Source organism: Rhinolophus sinicus, linkage group LG01 (genome assembly GCF_036562045.2).
Source record: "Rhinolophus sinicus isolate RSC01 linkage group LG01, ASM3656204v1, whole genome shotgun sequence".
Classification (NCBI taxonomy): Eukaryota; Metazoa; Chordata; class Mammalia; order Chiroptera; family Rhinolophidae; genus Rhinolophus; species Rhinolophus sinicus.
In genome coordinates this window covers 201,448,858-201,470,561 of record NC_133751.1, presented here as the reverse complement: position 1 = coordinate 201,470,561, position 21,704 = coordinate 201,448,858, and the positions used below count along the sequence as shown (strand labels likewise).

The window sequence follows — 21,704 nt, the reverse complement described above, 5'->3', positions numbered from 1 at the left end:
TTATTGGGGAGTAGTGTGTTTCTCCAAGCCCCATCAGCTCCAAGTCAGCCTTCAGTCTAGGTGTGGTGGGCGCAGCTCAGCTCCAAGTCCAGTTGCCGTTTTCAATATTTAGTTGCAGGGGCACAGCCCACCATCCCATGCGGGAATTGAACCTGCAACTTTGTTGTTGAGAGCTCGTGCTCTAACCAGCTGAGCCATCCGGCCGCCCGTCCAGCAACTCAGCGGCAGCTCGTTGTCTTTAATCTAGTTGTGGAGGGCGCAGCTCACTGGCCCATGTGGGAATCGAACCAGCAACCCTGTTGTTCAGAGCTCGTGCTCAAACCAACCGAGCCATCCAGATGTCCCTACCCCCATTATTTAGAAATGTCATGATGCTGCCATAGCTGTGGGTTTGTTTTCATTCCTTATTAGGGTGACCAGCAGTCCTGGTGTCCATTGGGTCTAGGGCATTCCCCAAGACTCAGAACTTTCAGCCTTAAAACTACAATAGTCCCAGGCAAACCAGGACGGATGCTTACCCTATTGTTTTTTTTCTCTTTTTGTATCTATTGTTTTGATAATTGTGTGCGTATCCTTCTAAGGTTCTGATCTTAATTTTTTCTTACTTTCTTTTTGTACTTTCTGGTAGATTCCTTCAACAACTTCTTCCAACCTTTCTATTGATTTTTTCCCCCCATATTTGCTATCTTGTTTTTATTTTCAAGAGGTTAATTTGTTCTCATCTCCTTTTTTTATTATTATGGATGCATTTCTTTTTTGAGGACATACGGGTGAGTTTTCTTAGCTTGCAGCAGTCCTCTTATGTTGTATTTTTGTGTGTGGGGGGGGAGGTTGGGTTTGGTTTAATTTTGGCTTTCATGCTAAGAATTTTCCTCAGATTCTGGTAATTCCTGGTTAGTTCCTCATGCTCAGTGTAGGGAGACCAAAAATCTAATTTGTAAGCTCTCAGCACATAGATGAGATTTGACTGAGATTCACTCTCTAGTGCACTGGTAGGGCTATTCATTATGAAACCTCCTCTGTCATTATTTTTAGATCTTTTTTCTTTAGCTGGTAAAATTCCACAGGGAACATTCTTTCAGAATCCTTCCTGGAGGTGAAGGCCTCCAGAGTTCTGTGGACTGAGCTGGAGAAGAGGCCTAGGAAAGAAGCCATATGTCATCCATTGTGTCTCAAGAGGGGATACTTGATCCCCTCTCTCCTCTCATTTTTGGTATGGTGAACCTATTTGCAACTGTGTACTTGAATTAAAAATTTCTTTATTTTATGTTAGGTTGGTACAAAAGTAATTGTGGTTTTTGCAGTTATTTTCAGCCTTTTAAACCACAGTTATTTTTGCATCAACCTAATACTTTCTAAAGAATAAAGGCTTGTGTTTTCCTGCCTCAGCTGTGCATTTGGGGGAGGGGATATGACTGCTTCATAAACAGCCCATCAAGTAATCCTCAGTTTTAACTCTGAAGTCTGTCCAGTGTACCTGGACCATCAATTCCTGAACCTTTGTTGGATTCTGAGTGTCAATTCTAATTGGTAGTTTTCTACCTTCACTTTTCTGGATTTTCCAGTGCACTTAGCACTGGAATTTCTGCTTTTCATCTTCTAAAATTGTGTTGTAAGAGTGGTCTCCCATTCTTCCTATCCTGGTGGACTTAGGCCTCAGATTCTTTTAATGCTATTTTAGTAGAGTTTCATGAGAGGACAGAAGTAAATGCTTGTGTGTTCAACATTCTGTCTTTACTTATGAGGCAGACACTTCTCTATGTATATGCAAATACTTTTTCAAAAGAAGGAGCTTGTAAGTGACAGGTATTGGTTTTTGTGTGTCTATTATAAGCCTAGACTCCATACTAGACACTTTCATGTACATTAAATTTCATCCTCACAATGTCAGAATGAGGTAGTATCCATGGTTTAGATATGAAGAAACCAAAAGTGCTTTATCTGGCAAAACTCTTATTAATAGATCTTTTTCTTTTAAAAAAAACAACAACACTATAAATTATATCATTTTTAATGTCTGTGTATGGATATACCTTAGTTTAGCCCATTCTCCACTAATGGCATTTATAGTCTTCTAAATTTTTAAATTAACTATAGTTTTGTAATTTACATCATTATTTCCTTGTTAGGTCACTGGTTATATTCTTTTTAAATATTGATGTACATTTTAAATTGCCCCCTAAAATAAATTTACATTCCCACTACCAGGGTAAAAATGCCAGTTTATTCACATTCTCATTAACTAACACTGTCTTCCTGCAGTTTTTTATTATCATACTGATGTTTATGTAACTTTTTTTTAAATTGGGGAATATTGGGGAACAGTGTGTTTCTCCAGGACCCATCAAGTCATTGTCCTTCAATATAGTTGTGGAGGGCACAGCTCAGCTCCAAGTCCAGTCGCCATTTTTTTCAATCTTAGTTGCAGGGGGCACAGCCCACCATCCCATGCGGGAATTGAACCAGCAACCTTGTTATTGAGAGCTCGCACTCTAACCAGCTGAGCCGTCTGGCCGCCCCTACCCATTTTTTATTGGAGATTTAGCTCTTTTCCTGTTTCTTATTATAAATAATAATGCTTAGGTGAATATATTTGCTCATTTCTAATGTTTTAAATTCATATTGCCAGATCAGTGCATGAAATTGCTGTGCATTGACTAGGAAATAAAAATTTGAGTTAGAAAATTCCATTTTGGATTTACCTCACTGTCATCTGCAAAACTTCTCTTTTATTCCTACAGAGTGATTTTGGAATAAACATCTATGATCCCTTTTTATATGATAGGTTATTTTTCATTTTTTGAATTTACTTAAGCAAAGTAGCCATTAATAAAGATGTATAAACTTGAAAAATTGACATACAACAATACCAAGTTATACCATGTTCTCAAGATTCTGTGCTGGCTGAGGGAATCAAGAGCTGGTCACTGAAACTATACCCATTGTTAATTGATTCTCTTTATTAGGTACAATTTTTCCAGTAGCAAAATGGCCGCATCACATGATTCTAAATTTAACTGCTCTTGTGTGGCAGTAGTTATGTTATTTGGTGCTTTTTTTCCCTTTTATGAAGGAAAAAAGTGGTTCTGAAAACTCTTTGAAATAGATTTGACATTGTAAATAAATGGATACTTAAAGTAACTAATTACTAGCTCTTTTTAGTTTATAAAAAATTGGAGATTTGTCTTTTAAAGATAATCATAGTCATCCTTTGACACATATATGTAAATGAATTATAGCAATTTTTTTGTGGATATTTGCCCTTGTTTAAAGTATCGGTTTGTGTACCTTACGCATTGGTTTATCTCCTCCATTTTAAAATGGAAATGTATTTACTTTCTGCAGGAATATAACAAAAACTATAAGTTAAAAAATCAAGATACTTAATATTCTGGAGAAATTAATACTGAAACTTTTATTATTAGCTCAGTTTCTGTTTTTCTTTCCAAAACATAAAGAGATTTATTTTGTTTTGGAGAGGTTTTTTCCTTTAAATTTTTGACTGATTTTCAAAATTTAGGTGAGTATTTTTACTGTTATTCCTTTTTCTCCTCAAAGTCCAGGGCAGTAAACATTTTCTGGAACTGCTATGTAGTAAATATTTTACACTTTACTGACCACATGCAGTCTTTGTCATATCTTCTTCATTTATTTTTTATTATAACTCTAAAAGTGTAAAAAACATTCTTAGCTAGTTGGCTACAAAAGCAGGCCGCCAGCCAGAGTTGACCCACAGTCTGTAGTTCATTGACACTTACTCTAGAATAAAAAAATTTCATACAGTAATGACTTATAGTCAGAAGATTTGGGTTTATATGTGATGGACATTCAATCAAAATTGAATGGAAATCAGCTGACATGATTGGTAAAGCCAAAAAGTCAGCTAGCTTCAGGCATGGATCCAGGAGCTGAAATGAAGATGGCCTTTTCCAATCCAATCCTTGTGACTTATGACCCCCCTCATTCCTTTACTTCCCGAAGATACTATCCAGTCATTTATAGGTCAGACTGTAGGAAAGTCCCTTATTTCTCCTTGGGTCATATGCCTATCCTTGAACAAATCACTATGGTAGAGGGAAGAGGATGGTGGTTGTGGAGTTTTTTTTATTTTTTATTTTTTTATTGGGGGATATTGGGGAGCAGTATGTTTCTCTAGGGTCCGTCAGCTCCAAGTCGTTGTCTTTCAGTCTAGTTGTGGAGGGCGCAGCTCAGCTCCAAGTCCAGTTGCCATTTTCAATCTTTACTTGCAGGGGGTGCAGCCCACCATCCCATGCTGGAATTGAACCGGCAATTGTTGCTGAGAACTCGTGATCTAACTGACTGAGCCGTCCCGCCACCCTGGAGTTGTAATTGGAGATGATTGAAATAGTCTGGCCAATTCGAGTCCCACTCTTACAGTAGGAGTAAACTGATTAACAGTTCCATCAGTACCCAGTGGAGAAGGGGTAGGAGATAGCTCCCCAGAGAATTAAAAAAACAAAAAAAAAGCAGGGTGAAATAAACGAAAAACAGAAAAAACTTTGGGGTGGCTGATTAGCTCAGTTGGTTAGAGCGTAGCGTTGATAACACCAAGGCTGCCAGTTCCATCCCCGTATGGGCCACTGTGAGCTGCACCCTCCTTAAAAAAAAAAAGCAGGATGCTCAGAAAAAGAGTTGCTAATAATTCCTTTAGAATCATGTGATGGGGTGGGGGGCTATATATTCATTGTAATAAGTCTGCTATATGTGTATATACCATATTAAAGATTAGCACACCTATGACAGATCATATAAGAATTAAAAGTAGAATAAAAGGACAGCGAATATGTATCACACAGTTGTTTGTTGCTACTTTAAAAGTAACTTAACACAATTAAGAGGGGAAACCTAACTTTTCCAAGAATTGGAATTGTCCACCTATGGTGACTGGTAGTGAAGTAGGCAGCCCATGTTACTAGGCTCATTTCCTTTGCACAGTGACAAAATTGAAATCATTTCACAGCTATATAATGCAATGAGAAGTACTTCTTAAAATTTCAAGTAGAAATGAAAAATCAGTTAACAAGTAGAAGATACCCAAGAACATCTTTTCATAATAATAACGGGTCCAGAAGGTAAAATATCTAAGGCCCTCAATCTGCTGGTTCTTTTTAAATGTTTGTATTTAAAAATCCAAGCTTATAATTAGATATATAAGAGGTTTAATTATTTCACATTTCAAATGTCATACTTTGCCAGAGGACTCATTTTTTAAAATATGAAGCCCTGGATTTTGAGTAAACTAGTTTGGGGTTAGGAATACTTGTTAAAAAGAAAAAAACAGAAAAGAGTAAGATCTACCTATATTGTAGAAGAACAAATCAAACTGGACTTTTAAGAGAATAATACTGCCAGTTTCACCTTTATCCAAAGGAATAAATATTCTAGGAATATATTTGTAGGAACAAATAACATATATTATAGCAATAAGGTCAAGAGCTTTGATTAATAATGTCTACATATATACCTAACTTCGTCACACACAAGGCTTTGTGGATAAGAATATATTGATCTGACCAGTGATATTCTTGTTGCTTCTCAGAGTGGCATCATAAAAATAAATGATAAATGCAGTTTTGTTGCATTACAGAGCCTGGGAAAGGGGTGTGTTATGTAAGTGTGTGTGTTCCCCATGCACATGTGTTTTAATTGGTTTTCAGCAGGTTGTAGGTTTACAATTACCACGTTTCCTCTTCTATTAAAATACTCCTTCTTTCACCAGTAGAATGAAGGAAATACCTTTTAATTCTACAAAAATACTGTATTTTTATAAAGAGTTTTTAAAGTTTTCTAAACAAGTAAAGCAAAATTTTAATACTTTGCCAGAAGTGTATTGTATTGAACGTGTAGTACTTTGTTCTGATTCAAAATAAGCTTGGGAATTATATGGTTGGCTGGTTTATGCACCTTTAAGCAAGTCAGTTAATATTATTGTGTATGAAAAATAAGAATTGTCATAACTTTATATCTGGAAATGCTTTTTTAAAAAACTCCATTGGCAGTGTAAAATTGTGAAGATAGTACATTCTAGCATCGTCAATTTGCTGCATGGCTGAAAAAGAAGGTTAAGGTATCCCTACTTTCTAGAAAGTACTTGATTTACCAAACTGTTTCAGCTACAATTTTCCTTTTTCCCAGAATTTATATAGTTCTAAGGATTGACTTGATTTGTTTAGAAATGCCAGTAAGTTTCTAATTACCAATGTTCACCACATGTGAGATTTTCCCTTTTCAGTTTTTGGAGCAGACTACATAAAAGTTAGTTTTGTCTCCCATTCTGGGCTCAGCTACTGTTACAAGTAGTGAAACCTCTTTTCCACGAAACAGCCTTGTACGTGGCAGCTCCTTAACTAGGGGATTGCCTTTCAGATGACAACATATTTGGGGTTATCTCTTCTAGGTGGAGTTATGTCATAGCCTAACAGTCATTTTACACTGTAGTATGCTTATGACATGAGTTATTAATGTTTTTCTGTTTCCTGTTTGGTTCTTCTCTGCCCTACTTCTTTAACAACTTTGTATAGTTCTCTTAAAGTTCTAACACCAAGGATGGATAAAGAGATTGTGCACATCCACACAAAGGAATACCGCTCCGCAGTAAAAAGAAACAGACTACTAATATGCTCAACAACATGAATTTATCTCCAAAACACAATGATTGCATTTACATGGAATTCTAGAATAGGAAGTAGCGACCAAATAGCGGATCGGTAGTAGTTGCCAGGGGCCTGATGGTGTTGGAGAGGAGATTAACTGCGAGGGCACAAAGGCTTTCGCGTGATGGAGATGGTCTGTGTCTTGATTGTGGTGTTCGTTATATGGGTGAATACATTTGTCACTCATTGAACCCCATGCACTTAAAATGAGTACATTTTACCATAGGGGTATTATATTTGCATAAAGTTGTTTCAAAGAAAGTTAAACACCAAAGTCTTAAATAGGTCATGAGTAGTGACGTGTAAAAAAGTGGTTTGGTCAAAAAGTATACTGTCAACCTCAAGTTAGCAATATAGCAGTAGTCCACAGTACATTAAGTTGAAATTTTTTGTTTTTGAATGGCACTGAATACATGTAAAAATTTGTGCTAAGGTCAATTACTATATCATAGCATGTATGAAGACACTTCAATGTTACGTGAACTAAGTTACTGACAGTAATACAAGGTTTTTAAAGTGCTTTCTAAGTGAATGCACTTGGTTTTTTGCAGTGTTTTAATGTAATGTACGTTCATGTTTTTTTCTGTGTCTTTAAATTGTACATTTTTAGTCTAGTCTCATAGTCACACAATTCAGATAGAAATATAGGGATAATTTATATTTTCTGAAATATTTAAATATAATTTCTGAATTTTAAAAAATATTTAAAAAATAGTGATATTCATTAGCTAAATACATTCAGCTAGCTTTATAATCTGTCCATGTGCCATGTCCAGTCTTCCAGGTTATTGGACTGTGTGTCCAGGCAAAGATAAAATAGTAGAGAATATCAGGCATAGATTTGTGATCACATCAGATAATTCTGGCAATATACTATATAGAAAATTAACCTAAAACTAAAAATAGAAACTTAAACCCCGAGGCCAATCTTCTTTCCTCACTCATAGTTTTATTCTTTCATCCTTTTATACTAGTTTGAGGAATATAGATAATCTTTCACAGAGGTTATTTTGGGGAGGGGAAAGCCTGAAAGGTATGGTTTAGTTTTCTAAATGGTAATGTCTGTGTAAACAAAATTTTTTTTATAGCTTCTGTTCTCTCTTTAAAGGTTCTTGAATAAGTTGTTCTTCACTTGGCAACTTTCATTATATGTGTATTGATAAGTACCATCCCAGGTTGAATGAACTTGAAGTTTTAAATTGAGTCTAAAAGGTCAAGAAGATATTTAGAATCTTTACCCCCTCTTTCCCAGACCCTTTATTGGTGTTTTTAACAAAATCAAGAGTAAATAATTTTTTCTTTATACTTTAAAGCAGTTGAAGTACTCAAAAATGACAACTTCCTAGGAAAAAGCCCAGTGATCTGGAGAATTGTTATTGTATAATTGGTCTGCAAAAGTTAACATCTATTTAAGATGATGCCACAGTTCTAATGGAAATATGCTTGTTGACTTTGGAGGCCTTTCATTGTTGGAGACCATTGTTTAGCTAGAGGACACTTGCCCAGTATGTCGTCATGTGTGATAACATTGTTTGGGGAAGATGGATGCTCTGATGGCTTCCCCATTGTCCATAAAGTAGTAATAAACTTTATTTAATTGTTATACCTTTTTAGAATTTATCACCTCTATAAAGGTATTCGTTAGCTTCCAGAATAACATGTAAAGTGTGCTTGATGGACTCCCTCCCTAATTATACTGTGAATTGGACATTCTAATAACGATAGCTCAAGTTCATATTCCTTGCTGATGGGGTGATGTAAAGAAAAAGTATTTTGTTTTCATAGCCTTATGTATAAACCAGGTGAAATGGGATAGTGGAAAGACAGTGAAGTGCTAAATGATAAATTTAGTAAAGTTCTGAAATATAACATATACAAAAAATTCTCTTGGCTTTAGTTAGTGGAGCAAAGTAGTAGAGGAGTAGAAATGTGGTAGGAACTTTTAAAGGGGATGGTCTGAGAGAAGAGAGACTGTCATTCATGGTGTAGGATAACTTGAGGCTGGGCCAACGTGAGATTTATCCTGAACAGCAGTGCCAAGAACCACATTAAGTTGTCCACTGGGGACAGGTGAGTAGTAAAGGCTAACTCTGGAAGTGAACCTCGCAGACGGCGATGGTGGCCCTGGGAAGATAGGGTGGTCTTTTGACCAGGATGATGACATGAAGAATTTTGTAATTTTTAATTTAACTTCTCTTTTTAAAAACTTTACTTCTGCATTTCACATGTATAGGTTTAAGGAAATCTACCAAGAAGCGCAGTGAATCCCCACCTGCTGAGCTCCCCAGTTTGAGGCGGAGCACACGCCAAAAGACCACGGGCTCCTGTGCTAGTGCCAGGTAATAAATGACTTGGGTTTTTCCTGTGTATGATTAGTCCATTATCTGTGTTTAGCTTTCATCAAAATCCTTAACTTTGTAAGTTTTAAAAAAATTATAAAAATTTTCACTTGAATATTGAATAAAGAAATTTATTCTAATATAAGTAGTATTTTTGTGAATTCTTTCCCAATGTTTATTTACATGTTTTTGCTAAGTTTTGCTCAGACTTTTTTTGTCACTTTTATCCTCTACCTTTTGTCTATTGCTACATTATTTTCACAGTTATTGCCAATAGTTAGACATTGGTTGTTTTTGGAATTCCAGTTTGCCTAGTATCTCTCTAATGAGCTTCTTTATGCAGATTTGGATTTGGGTTATTTTGGTTTAAGGTAGCTAAGTTTCGCAATAGTGTGATTAATAAATCTAAAGGAATGCCTGTTTTAATGGCCACAATATTGCCTAATTAGTTTCTCTAAAAGTGTTGGCACCAGTTACTGAGTTTAATGGGTGATGGGGAGAGATGTACTTAATTTTCATTTTGTATTACATCACTTGTCCTGCAAGGAAAAATGTAGGTTTTGTTTGTATTCTTTCACGTCTCTAATTTCCATTTCTCTCAGTTGTTGTTTTGGAGTTTGTTTTCAGAAAATCGACTACCTTTGATGTGATACAGTGTTATTATTTCACATACTTTTATTAAATAGTTGAGAATCTTAGGTTAAAGTTAAAAATCTTTTTCTTGGAATTTCATCTCAGATTTTCAGGCTTGAGTTGATCAAGTGCTCTTGTGCTGCTAATTATTTGCAGCCATGTAGGATTTTTCTTTCATTTATGTGTAGCTTGTTCTCTACCACATGTGCCAAAACCCAGTGATGGGGCGAATGATTTTAGTTTGCCTTAACTCTCCTCTAACTCAGGTAAGTAGAAACATTTTAGCACTTTTGGTTCTTCTCTAAAGTGATCGACTGTCTGCTGTTGGTAATGGGTACAGTAGTGACGGTGACATAAACAGTATGACTTGTTGCCGATAAGTCATAGCTAAAGGACCGTGACCACTTTAATCTACTTTTACACTTATTTTCTAGTTCTGTCTGGATTGTTTAAAATATCTAGAGTTACTAGTACACCTGTTGGTTTTGAGGTTTCTTGGCAATACAGGCCGTACCTCATTGTATCAGCAGTTTGCTTTTATTGCGCTTTGTAGATACTGTGTTTTTTACAAGTTGAAGGTAAGACCCTCTACCAGTTATAAAAAGGTTACAACTTGCTGAAGGATCAGATAGTAGAGTGTTTTACAATAAAGTATTTTTGAATTAAGATTATGTACATTGTTTTTTTAGACATAATGCTATTGCGCACTTAATAGTTTGCAGTATAGTATAAACATAACTTTTATGTGTAGTGGGAAACCAAAAATTCCTGGGACTTGCTTTATTGCGATATTCACTTTATTGTGGTGATCTGGAACCGAACCTGCAGTATCTGTTACAAGTGTGGGTGTACTTTTACCAGGACCTCTGAGAAAATTTCTTAGTTCTTCGGAGCTTTTGTTCTACTTTGGGCCAAATTTTGAAACCATTTTACGTAAGGTTTATAATCTGAGACATAAACTGAATTTACTGTGGTTGAAAATGAATTTTAAGCTGTATGTGAAGTCAGGTAACCTAGTATCTTGTCTTTCTCTGCAGCCTCCTTTTCTCCTGCTCATGGCCAATTTCTTAGTGCACATGAAATCACTTCCTGTGTACATGGTCTTGCTGTGCCTGCGCTGTCTGGCCCACCTGCCCGGATGCTCTTCATCTCAAACTTTTTCGGAATTAGTTGAGATTCCTCAACTAATTACTTTTATAGTCTACTATAGCTGTGTCTTTGTCTCTGTTTAGACTAACACTCCTTGAAGGCACAACCAGTGTTTAGTACAGTGTGTGTCACATAGTTGGTGCAAATTAAATGTTAAATAAATGAATTAATTTGAATCACATTAATTTTTAGCCAGGTAAATTGGGTTTGGAATGAACTGTTTTCCCTGGGAAAGAAATAAATTCCTGTTTAGGGAGAATTTTTTACTACTTGGAAGAACAAACTCTTCTAGTACATTCTTTAGTAATTCAGAGCTGTTACCTACATGTCGGCTTCTTTCTTGTTCCTTCGGCAGCATCTAATTTCACTGTAGTTTGACTTTAGTTTGAAACACTTTAGCAGTAGGTTTTTGCATTTCCTAAGGTAATTTGGGGTACTGCTGTTTAAACAATGTCAAATAGTAGTAATTTGGGAGTCTTTGTTTTTATCTGATTTGTTTACTGATTTCTCTATTAAAATAGAAAAAAATACATCATCAATATAGTGTAATTTGCTTCAGGAGAAATGACTGGTCATTCTTTTTTTTTTGTATCTTATACTGTGCCTTAACCTTAAACAAGTGTCTTCCCAAATGTCATCTGTTATTTATTTATAGATATTAAATCATTAATTCTTTATTTTAGAGGATGGAGCTTACGTTCCATTATTAGGATAGCTGTTTTCTGATGATTTAGGTAATCTGGAACTTAGATGGTACAAATGTTTCCCACCTTCTCTGCCCTACCCATTCCCTATTTGTCAAGTATCAATATGAAAGTCTGTATATTGATCCACGATCTACCCTGGAAGTAGGGATCTATTGTAAATGAATTGTCTCTGTAGAAGGAATCTCTTTTCCCTTTAGTTCGAAGTGTTTAAAAATCATTTCTGTCTGTAAGGATGACAACAGCTCATAGAAACACAAAAGCTTGTATTGTGAATGTGATATAACTTGTAAGAATTTTAAATATACAAAGTCTTGGTTGTTACCCATAGTGATTTTCTGCAACAATTTTTATGTAAAAAGAAGAAACTGGCTTTGTGCTCCATGCATTGGAGCTTTGTGCTGTGTGTTCATTGCTCCTGGTCACTGGTAGTGCTGCCTATGATGGCATTTTTCTGTTGTAGTCGGCGAGGCTCTGGCCTGGGCAAAAGAGGAGCAGCTGAAGCTCGTCGACAGGAGAAAATGGCAGACCCTGAGAGCAACCAGGAGACCGTAAATTCTTCAGCTGCACGGACAGACGAAACTCCCCAAGGAGCTGCAGGTAGCTTGGCATTTCTTAGTCCAAAAATGCATTCATGTATCTTGCAGGTTTATTTAGAGATTAATTACTTTTTAAGTATGCCAAATGTAATGAAAGAGGGTCAGAAATATATTAGATGTTACCATCAAATGAACTTTCTGTTCTCTTTAGTTTCACTTTGTAGGTTTGGTTTTTTGAATAGTTGGATTCATTTGTTGTTGTTCAATCCTTTTTTATATCCACATGTGTGCTAATTAACAATCAGAGGGCTTTTAGGATGGAGTAAGTTTCTGTGTAAGCTTATGTATTGATGAATACATATAATAGTTGCCCATTGATTGTTTGAAAGAATTGAAATTCATAAAAATGTAAGGATATGGCATAATTTGCTTCATACATGTGTAAATTTTAATTTAGAATGTTGTAATCCCTAAAAAAAAAAATACTCATTCTGAATCTTAAGCAACTTTAAGAATACTATTTATGTTTTTATGGACTTATTTTTATTCCTGATGTCTTAGCACAGTAAAAAATTAAGCCTCCCCTCCCCCACTTTAAATATATATCCATTGCCAATACCAAAAGAAGGTTAATACTTCAACTGTTAATTGAGGCTAACATTTTTAAAAATATAGCTTGTCATTAACATTTCTCACTAGCATTAAGATCTGATACAAAAATGTTACAATTCATCATTATGAACATGGGTATAAGGCCCTTAAAATAGGATGATACACATAAGGTTTAGGTGTAGGCATATATATGTCTTAATTTTGAACAAAGCTTTTTCATATACTATTGTTGAAAACTAAAATATGTGTTAGTTTTCTTTAATGCCTGTGGTTGATCACTTGTTATGTCCTAGTTTGCCAGGAAAGTTCTGGTTTGCCCACTACTGTCCATGTTTTATGCCTTTTTTCTCAGTTTTCTGTACAGCCTAACATTTTTACCACTTTCCCAGTTTTGTATGATACATTACTTGGTGAATTTACAGCATCTATTCTGGTGGGAGGGGTCTTTTTCCTCTACCTTTTCCCTAGAATAGTTTGCTGAAGGATTAAATGGTAGATTTGGGGGAAAATACAGTCGATTGCACATACAGCTCATTGAAGCTTTAAATGATACACAGCCTGTCCTTTCCAGGGTTGTGATGTTAATTTCAAGTCTGACTATGGAAGCGGGGCAATTCCCATATGGATGACAGAAATGGAGCTGCCGAGTGTGTTGTTAAAGTGGGCTTACTACAGTAATTGTAATAGCTAACAGTTATAGAATGCACACTGTGTTGCAGACACAGTATTAAGCACTTTACATATATTCTCATTTAATATTCAAGACATCCTGCTGAGGTGTGAGTGTGGTTATCCTCATTTTATAAATGAGGAAAACCTGAAGCATGTAATGTTAAGCTTGCTTTGGGTTACAAACTGGGATGTGTGACTCTCAAATTCAGGTCTCAGAAAAGAAGGGCACATTTATAATGGCTGTGCCCTGCTTCCTTCAGGTTACAAAAGTCTGTTCAATTCATGTGGATATAATTGGAGAGTGTAATGATGGGATAGTGTGTAAAATTTTGTTCCCTAAGGGTATAAAAGTTTCAGGGATTAGTTTCGTAAAATTGCCCTCCTAAACACTCACCTGTGTTTCATTGTCATTCATATTTGAAATCACAGTGTGATCTAGCTATTTTCTAAGTTTATGTAAATGATGTATGTGGCATGTTTATTACACTTTGGAGGTTGGATCCCTGCTGAATCTTACAGGTATTCTTCTGCCGACTCACCAAAGTAATTCTGGGGAAAGGGGCAGTTACGTATTAGCTTTATATTAAGCTCTTCAGTGCAATGTGCTTTTTAAAACATTTTGTTTTTAATTGCAGTTGACATACGATATTGTATTAGTTTCAGGTGTACAACCAGTACGTATAATGTGCTTTAGTTTCTCAGTATGTGAAACTGGAATTTAAGGAAAAACAAAACCATCTAAGTTAGTGTAGAGTATATAAATCAGTGATGGTAACATAGCATCTTTTGGCAAGTGTCCATTCTTAGGTGGCTCTTACACAGTTGGCATAAGATTCCCTGCATTTGAAGCATTTATTTTAAAATAATGTTTTTACTAATTTAAAGAGATTGATTTAATCCCTTCAGTGTTATTTATATATTCATTTTTTTCAGTGTTATTTTTAAAGATCAGATCTTCCTGACCTACTTCAGTGAAATCATTGAAATAAGCTTATTTCTTTTTTCACATGTAGATAGTAAAGTATTGCTCCATTTTTGGCAAACTAGCTTACACCATCACACTGACTTTGCCAGTTTTGCCAGTGTTTATAATGATAACTAATGTTGGTCACCCTGAAGTATGCTATGATGGAGCTCAGCTCGAGCTTTTCACAGAAGAAATGCTAGCTCCTGAAGTTGAAGGTTAAGTGTTCCCCACCTGATCTCAAGAGCTGGGGGTTTAGTTTTGGGCTTAATCAGAACCATGCACCCCTTCATATTACTGATAAGGCTTGAAAATAATAGAGATACTAAAGTGGAGAATCAAGGATTCTTTACCCCTGCAACAATAAAATGGTAAGGAAAGATGTTCTGGCGCCTACATTTTGCACTGAGAGTCTTACTTTCACAAGAAAAGAACAGAGTCAGATTGTAAAAAGAAAGCAACTCAGTTGTGTAAATTTTTCTCTCCCTAATTACCTTTGTTCAGTACCACTACAAATCAGATTGCTACCGTATCACCTAATACCAAGGCATATAAGGTATAATTACATTCCTAATAGCCATTCTTCTGGCCTTGCTCAGAAGTTTTTGCGACACTCTTTAAAAAAAAAAAAAAAAATCTTCCTGTTGCCTCCTGTACTTAGGCATCTGGTAAACCCTTAGTGGTTCCTGTCAAGTAAAATGGAATTCTCTCAGCATTCTGATATTTTGTCTTTGCTTTCTTCATAAGAGGCTGTATTTATTCAAGTTTAAAAACTTGGAGCTCTATAATAAAATTCTTGTGTTCTGATTTAAACAACAAATTTTCTCTATTTTCATTCAGCTGTTTATTGGAAACTATCTTACATGGTGTTGTAAAGATACACTAAGACTAGATGGGAGAGATGCCAGAGTAAACAAAAGGTTAACACCTCTTAAAATCTGGCTTTGGATTTTTTCTGCTTGATAGTCTGTCTTAGTTTTATATTTGTGTCTGGAGACAGGTCTTATGTATGTTGCCCAAGAATGTTTGACGTCTTGACTGAAGTACTTGGTCAAGTTCTTATTGAGTGATTACATTTCCTTCCCTGCATGACTTTACAAACAGCAACCCATAGACTAGGCTAGTTTGGTTTATCTCATTTTGTAAAAGCTTGTATACAGGGAGCTACAGTAGAGAGATGCTTAAAATACTTGCCATCAGAGGGCTGGCAAAAGGATCTCTTTCTTTGAGTCCAGTAACTGATTTCTGTCAAAACAGGTACTCCATCTCCATTGAAAACCAGAATATCCCTGCCCCTTGTAGAGGTTCTGTGGCTCGCTTAAGTTTGGGACTCCACTCTAATAGACTTGGCAGCTCTTTTTATTATGTGCTTTTCCAAGTTTTGTCATGGTTGAGGTCTTTGTGGCAGTGCAATTTGAGATATTATTATGTAAGTCATTAGAAGATGTTTAAGAAGTAACTTAAAGTTAAACCTTTAAAATTACAGGTTGTAGATCTGTAGAATGTTTTAAAGTAAAACCAGTAGCTCTTCAGTGTAATGTGCTTTTTAAAAAATTTTGTTTTTAGTTGCAGTTGACATACAATATTGTATTAGTTTCAGGTGTACAACCAGTACATATAATGTGCTTTAGTTTCTCAGTATGTGAAACTGGAATTTCTCAGTATGTGAAACAGTAGACCTTATGATAAACAAACAAACAAAAAAAACCATCATTACCTTGCAAGTGATTTTTGTTTTCTTCTTAAAAATTGTGTGGTTCCAGAGTGTGCTTTTAAGAAAACCAACTATTTTATTTGTCAAAACTTTGTATTTACTTTCCATATCACTGGAAGAGTTTAAAGCAAGTTTAAGAGCCACTTGAACAAATACAGTTGTACTTGGGCCCTGATAATAGTATTTGTTAACAAGGTTTATGTATATGTGAAGAAGCAGCTGTATTTGAATTAAAAATTAGTACTGAAGATATATTTAAGGAGCTGATACGTAGAGTTCAGCTCTTAAGAGTTCAACCTATGAAGTCAGTCTGCCTGGGTTCAGATCTCTGATCTGTCGTTAGCTGTCTGACCTTAGGCAAGTACACACAAAGTCACCAGGCTTCAGTTTTCTCATGTACATGACAAAGCTTTACCAGCAGTGCCTTTTTGTATGGTTGTGAGGAAACACATAGAAACATAGTAAGCGTTTAATAAATGCCATCTCTAAGTAGCATGCATTATGGAGTATAGTTATTGCTTATCTCCTTTTTCTTCACCATAAATGTAAGCATTTAACTCTATAGCTCTAAACCTTGGGGTTGCAACATTTTCTGTCAAGGGCCAGATAGTTAATGTTTTTGGCTTTATACAGGCTCTGTTGGAACTATTCAGCTCTGTTGGGTGTAGCATGAAAGCAGCCTCGGACAGTATGTAAGTGAATGAGTTTGGCTATAGTCTAATAACATTTTATTTACAAAATGATGTGCTGGACTGGATTTGGCATGTGGGCTAGTTTGCTGACTCCTGTTCTAAACCCTACATTTTCCGATGATTTTTTTTTTAAAAAGTCCCAGTGAAATGATAGAAAATACTTAATGAGGTGTGAAGAAGAAAAAAAGCATTACAAAAATACATAGCTGGTAGCTGGTGTATTAGCATCTCTTTTTTCAGAAAAGCTCTTTAAATTCACTTGTTACCCAAGTGCTTCTTTAAACAGTAATGACATATATTCTTCCTGGTTTTCACTCTGTCATTGTTTGTCAATTTTACAGGGCTTAAGGTATTGCAGGTGACGTGGTCATACATAGATTAATTGTCTGTATAAAAACATGCTTTAGGACTCAACAGACATGGAGAAGAGGAACGGTAAACCTAATTTTGTAGGAATAAAGTTTCAACTCCTGGTTAGATTCGTGACAGAACAAACCTCAGTCTGCTTAGACTTAATTATTGATCAAGTTAGCATTTCTGGTAGAAGAATCCCTCTGCTCTGATCTCTTCAGTCTACATTTGTTTTGACATTGTAGCCCTCTCTTTTGTATGGCAATGTTTTACAGTCATCTATTAGTCGTAATGTGTATCTTCAATATTTTGTCCTGGAAATAAAAGAGTATAATCTTTGCACACTCTTGAAATGAAAGAAAACAGATAAATGATTTTTACCGAGACTGCAGTCTAGGAATAAAGCAAACTGAGGAAGGCACACATACATCTACAGGGAATACTTCCCCCAAATGCCAGTTTTGCTTTCTGTTATGTTTGTGACTAATTGTCTATCTATTAAATATCAGTGGTTTTAGCAGTGTTATCTTCAGTTGCCTTTTTGGTAGAGGAGTTCAGGACAAGGCTTAATTTAGGAACAGTTTTAAAGGCTTGAGGAATCTGTCAAAGCCATGTATGAATTCAATGTGATGGTTGTATTTTTATACTCGTTTAACACTGAAATAGTTGAGCCATCTTTTTGTTCATAAAAGCTACAGGATGAAGTCTAGAACAGCTGGGTGTGCAATGGGCAGACATATTTAAATGTGTTTATTTATTGTAGTCTGTAAATCTCTTCTTTTTTATGATAAACCAGACATAGTGAGTTTAAATGTTCCTTTCCTAACCCGTGCCTTTTTTATTCCTCTTTGAAGCCTCCAGTTCTGTTGCAGGGGCTGTGGGCATGACCACCTCTGGGGAGAGTGAATCAGATGATTCTGAGATGGGACGATTACAAGGTAAAGACAGTTTTATGCTCTATAAGAAACCATTACCTTGGGCTGCCTATTACTACTGTTCTCTGCTGAAATTAATTCAGATAAGCTTATTTGAACATAATCTAGCAGTACCTGTATCTCCGTAAGTTTCTTATTTAGTGGTGATTTGGTGATTTGGAATTGGAAAATGATCTTCTGCCTCTTCACTTTATGACAAAATCATTTTATCTAGTAAAAACGAGACAAAATCTTATATATTTATTTTTTATTTTTAAAATTTTTTCTTCATTATGGTTGCATATGTAGCTGGTAATAAATTAAGGATGGCAAAGGAGGTAGCTTAATCTATTGTTCTCTGGTACCTAATAACATGCATCTCGTAGGGTGCTTTTTTTGCCGTGTTCTTTTGTATTCTTGATTAATTATTTCAAAATGAATGTAAAGTGTATACATAAACTCCAGGTATTTTAATGTTATAAGTGCTTTTTAAAAAGGAGCCTTATGTATATGCTCTTTACAAGTGGATGGTTATTTTTATCGTCTCAGATGGTTGACTTCCAATGTGAGGCTTACAAGAAACATGATTTATAACTCATTTTCAGATTGCTTTTAAGTTTCTGAAGGAATTAAAGATTTTATTGGGGAAGGGGAACAGGACTTTATTGGGGGAACAGTGTGTTTTTCCCAGGACCCATCAGCTCCAAGTCAAGTTGTTGTCCTTTCAATCTTAGTTGTGGAGGGCGCAGTTCAGCTCCAAGTCCAGTCTCTGTTTTCAGTCTAGTTGCGTGTGTGTGGGGGGCGGGGCGCAGCCCACCATCCCATGCAGGAGCAACCTTTTTGAGAGCACACACTCTAACCAACTGAGCCATCCAGCTGCCCTTCCGCAGCTCAGCAGCAGCTTAACTCAAGGTGCCGTGTTCAATCTTAGTTGCAGGGGCCACAGCCCACCATTCCTTGCGGGAGTTGGACCGGCAACCTTGTTGAGACCACGCACTCTAACCAATTGAGCCATCTGGCCACGTGGGAGCTCAGTGGCAGCTCCTTGTCTTCACTCTAGTTGTGGAGGGCGCAGCTCACTGGCCCATGAGGGAATCGAACCGACAACCCTGTTGCTCAGAGCTCGACCTCTAACCAACTGAGCCATCTGGCCGCCCCTAAAAAATATGGACCGCTTCACGAATTTGCGTGTCATCCTTGCGCAGGGTCCATGATAATCTCTGTATTCTAATTTTAGTATATGTGCTGCCGAAGCAAGCACTTTTCTCACTTTTTTGGAACAGATAAAAATATTTTTTCATACGGTTTTAGAGGCTCTCATGACCAATATCTGATTGGGAAATAATATCAGGAAGAACAGTGCAGGATGTTTAACATATAATTTCTTCAAAGTAAATACTTATTTTGTGTTTTTCGTGGATCATTTACATAGCTCCCACTGGCAGTGATATTTAATATTGCCATAAAACCTTTAAGATGCCTTGGAGCTGCCACATGGATGTTGTAACTTAATTACATCAATATGTAAGAGTGGTCTTGAAAGTTTAATGTAGCTTCCCTTAAAGTTCAGAATGGAAAGTAACATTGTCTAAGTCAATTATGTGAGAAGAATCAGTTGCTTGAAATTTTTAGATATGATCAGTGGCATTAACAACTCAACTACTCTTTTCTCTTTAGCTCTGTTAGAGGCCAGGGGTCTTCCTCCTCACCTGTTTGGCCCTCTTGGTCCTCGGATGTCACAGCTATTCCACAGAACAATTGGAAGTGGAGCTAGTAAGTAAATACTTTTAAATTTGTTCTCCCCACAAAACCTTATTAATGACTTGAGTGATACCTTTATTGTTTGCCTATTGATGTAAGGACGTTTTCTTGAACTTGAACCTATTTTTAAAAATAGAACTTGTGCGCATTCTTACCTTAAATATAGCAACTCTAAGATTTTCTTCTGTTTGGCTATGTTTTGTTTGGATTAGAATCATTTTGAATTGGAATCATTGGAAAACCATCCAAAGTTGATAGCAAGATTGACTCTCTTTTGTTTTATTTGAACTCTAGAAGAGTAAAGAATCTCAGGTGATTACATTGATTATTAACCATCGGATAGCATGATTAGCATAGATTTGAGGTTTTTATAGTATAAAATTTAACCCATAGACAGTCAATCGTAATATGAGCCTGAGAGTAAAAGTTTCTCAGCAGAATTACCAGTCACTAGACTCATTTAATCAGGTCAGTGTATTGTAATCCAGAGATCTTGTTGTATGTGGTAGACGCAATAGTGACTCTTGAAGTCTCAATTTCTAACTAAGAATAACTTTTACATAATTACAAATCCAGTGAAATTCTTTCTGTTATAGAATACTATCTCTAGCTTCCTGAAACAAAATTTACATTTAAGCATTTTTTAATATCTCCATTGATAATGTTTCTATAGAGTCAGTAGGCTAGGTGAAGACTTCTGTCGTGGTTAATTTCAAAATTTCTGAAATGTTGCTGAAGCCTGTTAACTCTGACCTTACTAATATTTGCTTATATGATATTCTATTAAATATTCCAAGTTCTTAATGTAACATGTGTACATGTGCTCATTATATGTGTACTTGTATTTGAGGATTTTCCAATTTTCTGGCCTTAGCATTTAACAGGAGATTTAAGAAGCAGCTGGTATTTTTTGTTTTTGTGTTGTTTTGCTTTTGCTGCCCTGACTCTTAGCTCTTAGGTAATATACCCTATTGCAAGGTTTTCACGAACCCTTGAGTTAGGATTTTTATTTAGGGTCATTTATTAGGTACTGGGATTGGACTGAGTCATGGACAGGATAATGAGCAGAATTGTTTCTCATGTGGCGTTTTCATGCTAGAGTGTGACTCTGGCAATAAGCAAGGCAATTATATAGTAAACTTTCAGGTAGTGTCAGTGCAGTGAGGGGGAAAACAAAGCACAGGGTAAGAATGTAGGTTGGTTGGTAGGAAAATGGAGGTAGGCTGATTAGAGAAACCTTCTCTGAGGCATGGTGATTTTGTGAAGATCCAAAGGAAGTGAGGAAACCAGCTATATGCACAGGCCTGAGGGAAGAACGAAGTGCAGTGCCAGAAGTGGGAGTGAGCTTGGCACGTTAGAGAGATAGACAGCAAGAGGGGCCTGTGGGGAGAGTGAAGGGAGAGTGATAGAAGCTGGAATCTGAGAGGTGTGTAGGCACGTGCCAGGTCAAATGTGGCGTTTAACCTAAAGGTAATGCGGAACCATTGAAGGATTTAGAAAAAGGGAGTGATGTAATCTTTTTCGTGAAAAAGATTAAACATATGCAAAAGTTGCAAGTGTAGTAGTGTAATAACCTCCAGGAACCCATAAACAATTATCAATTCACAGCAACCACTGTTTCATTTATATCTTCAGTCGTTCTCCCTACTCCCAAGGTTATTTTTAACCCAATCTCAGGCCTCATTTCCTCTGCATATATATTTGAATTGGTAACTGTAAAAATAGGGACATGAAATTTTTTAGACAGTATTGTGGGTATATTAAGAAGAAATTAATTACTATTATTTTTACTCTTGTTAAGTCTGTTCAGAGTTTAAATGTTCTAGTCCTCATAAATCCCATTTAAAAATTTTGTTTATTTGAACCATGTACAAAATACACACTGCCATCAGTTAATGTGTTTCTTAATTTCTTTTAAAAGTGAAATTTGATTTCATTTATTTTACCACTTCGTTTATTTCTGGTGAGAGCTGGGAAGAAAAATTG

At 36.1% G+C, this 21,704-nt stretch overlaps 1 protein-coding gene and 1 pseudogene across 28 annotated transcripts in view; one reads left to right on the top strand and one right to left on the bottom strand.

Moving 5' to 3' along the window:
- Positions 1 to 21,704, top strand: part of TRIP12 (thyroid hormone receptor interactor 12) — a 137,903-nt gene that overhangs the window by 61,785 nt on the left and 54,414 nt on the right. For all 28 annotated transcript variants that reach the window (XM_074314508.1, XM_074314592.1, XM_074314570.1 and 25 more), the window contains 4 exons: positions 8,908 to 9,013; positions 11,963 to 12,099; positions 17,898 to 17,981; positions 19,635 to 19,730. In XM_074314508.1, coding sequence (XP_074170609.1) covers positions 8,908 to 9,013; positions 11,963 to 12,099; positions 17,898 to 17,981; positions 19,635 to 19,730 — 423 coding nt within the window. The remainder of the gene's footprint in view (positions 1 to 8,907; positions 9,014 to 11,962; positions 12,100 to 17,897; positions 17,982 to 19,634; positions 19,731 to 21,704) is intronic.
- Positions 19,118 to 19,218, bottom strand: LOC141568025 (U6 spliceosomal RNA; annotated as a pseudogene).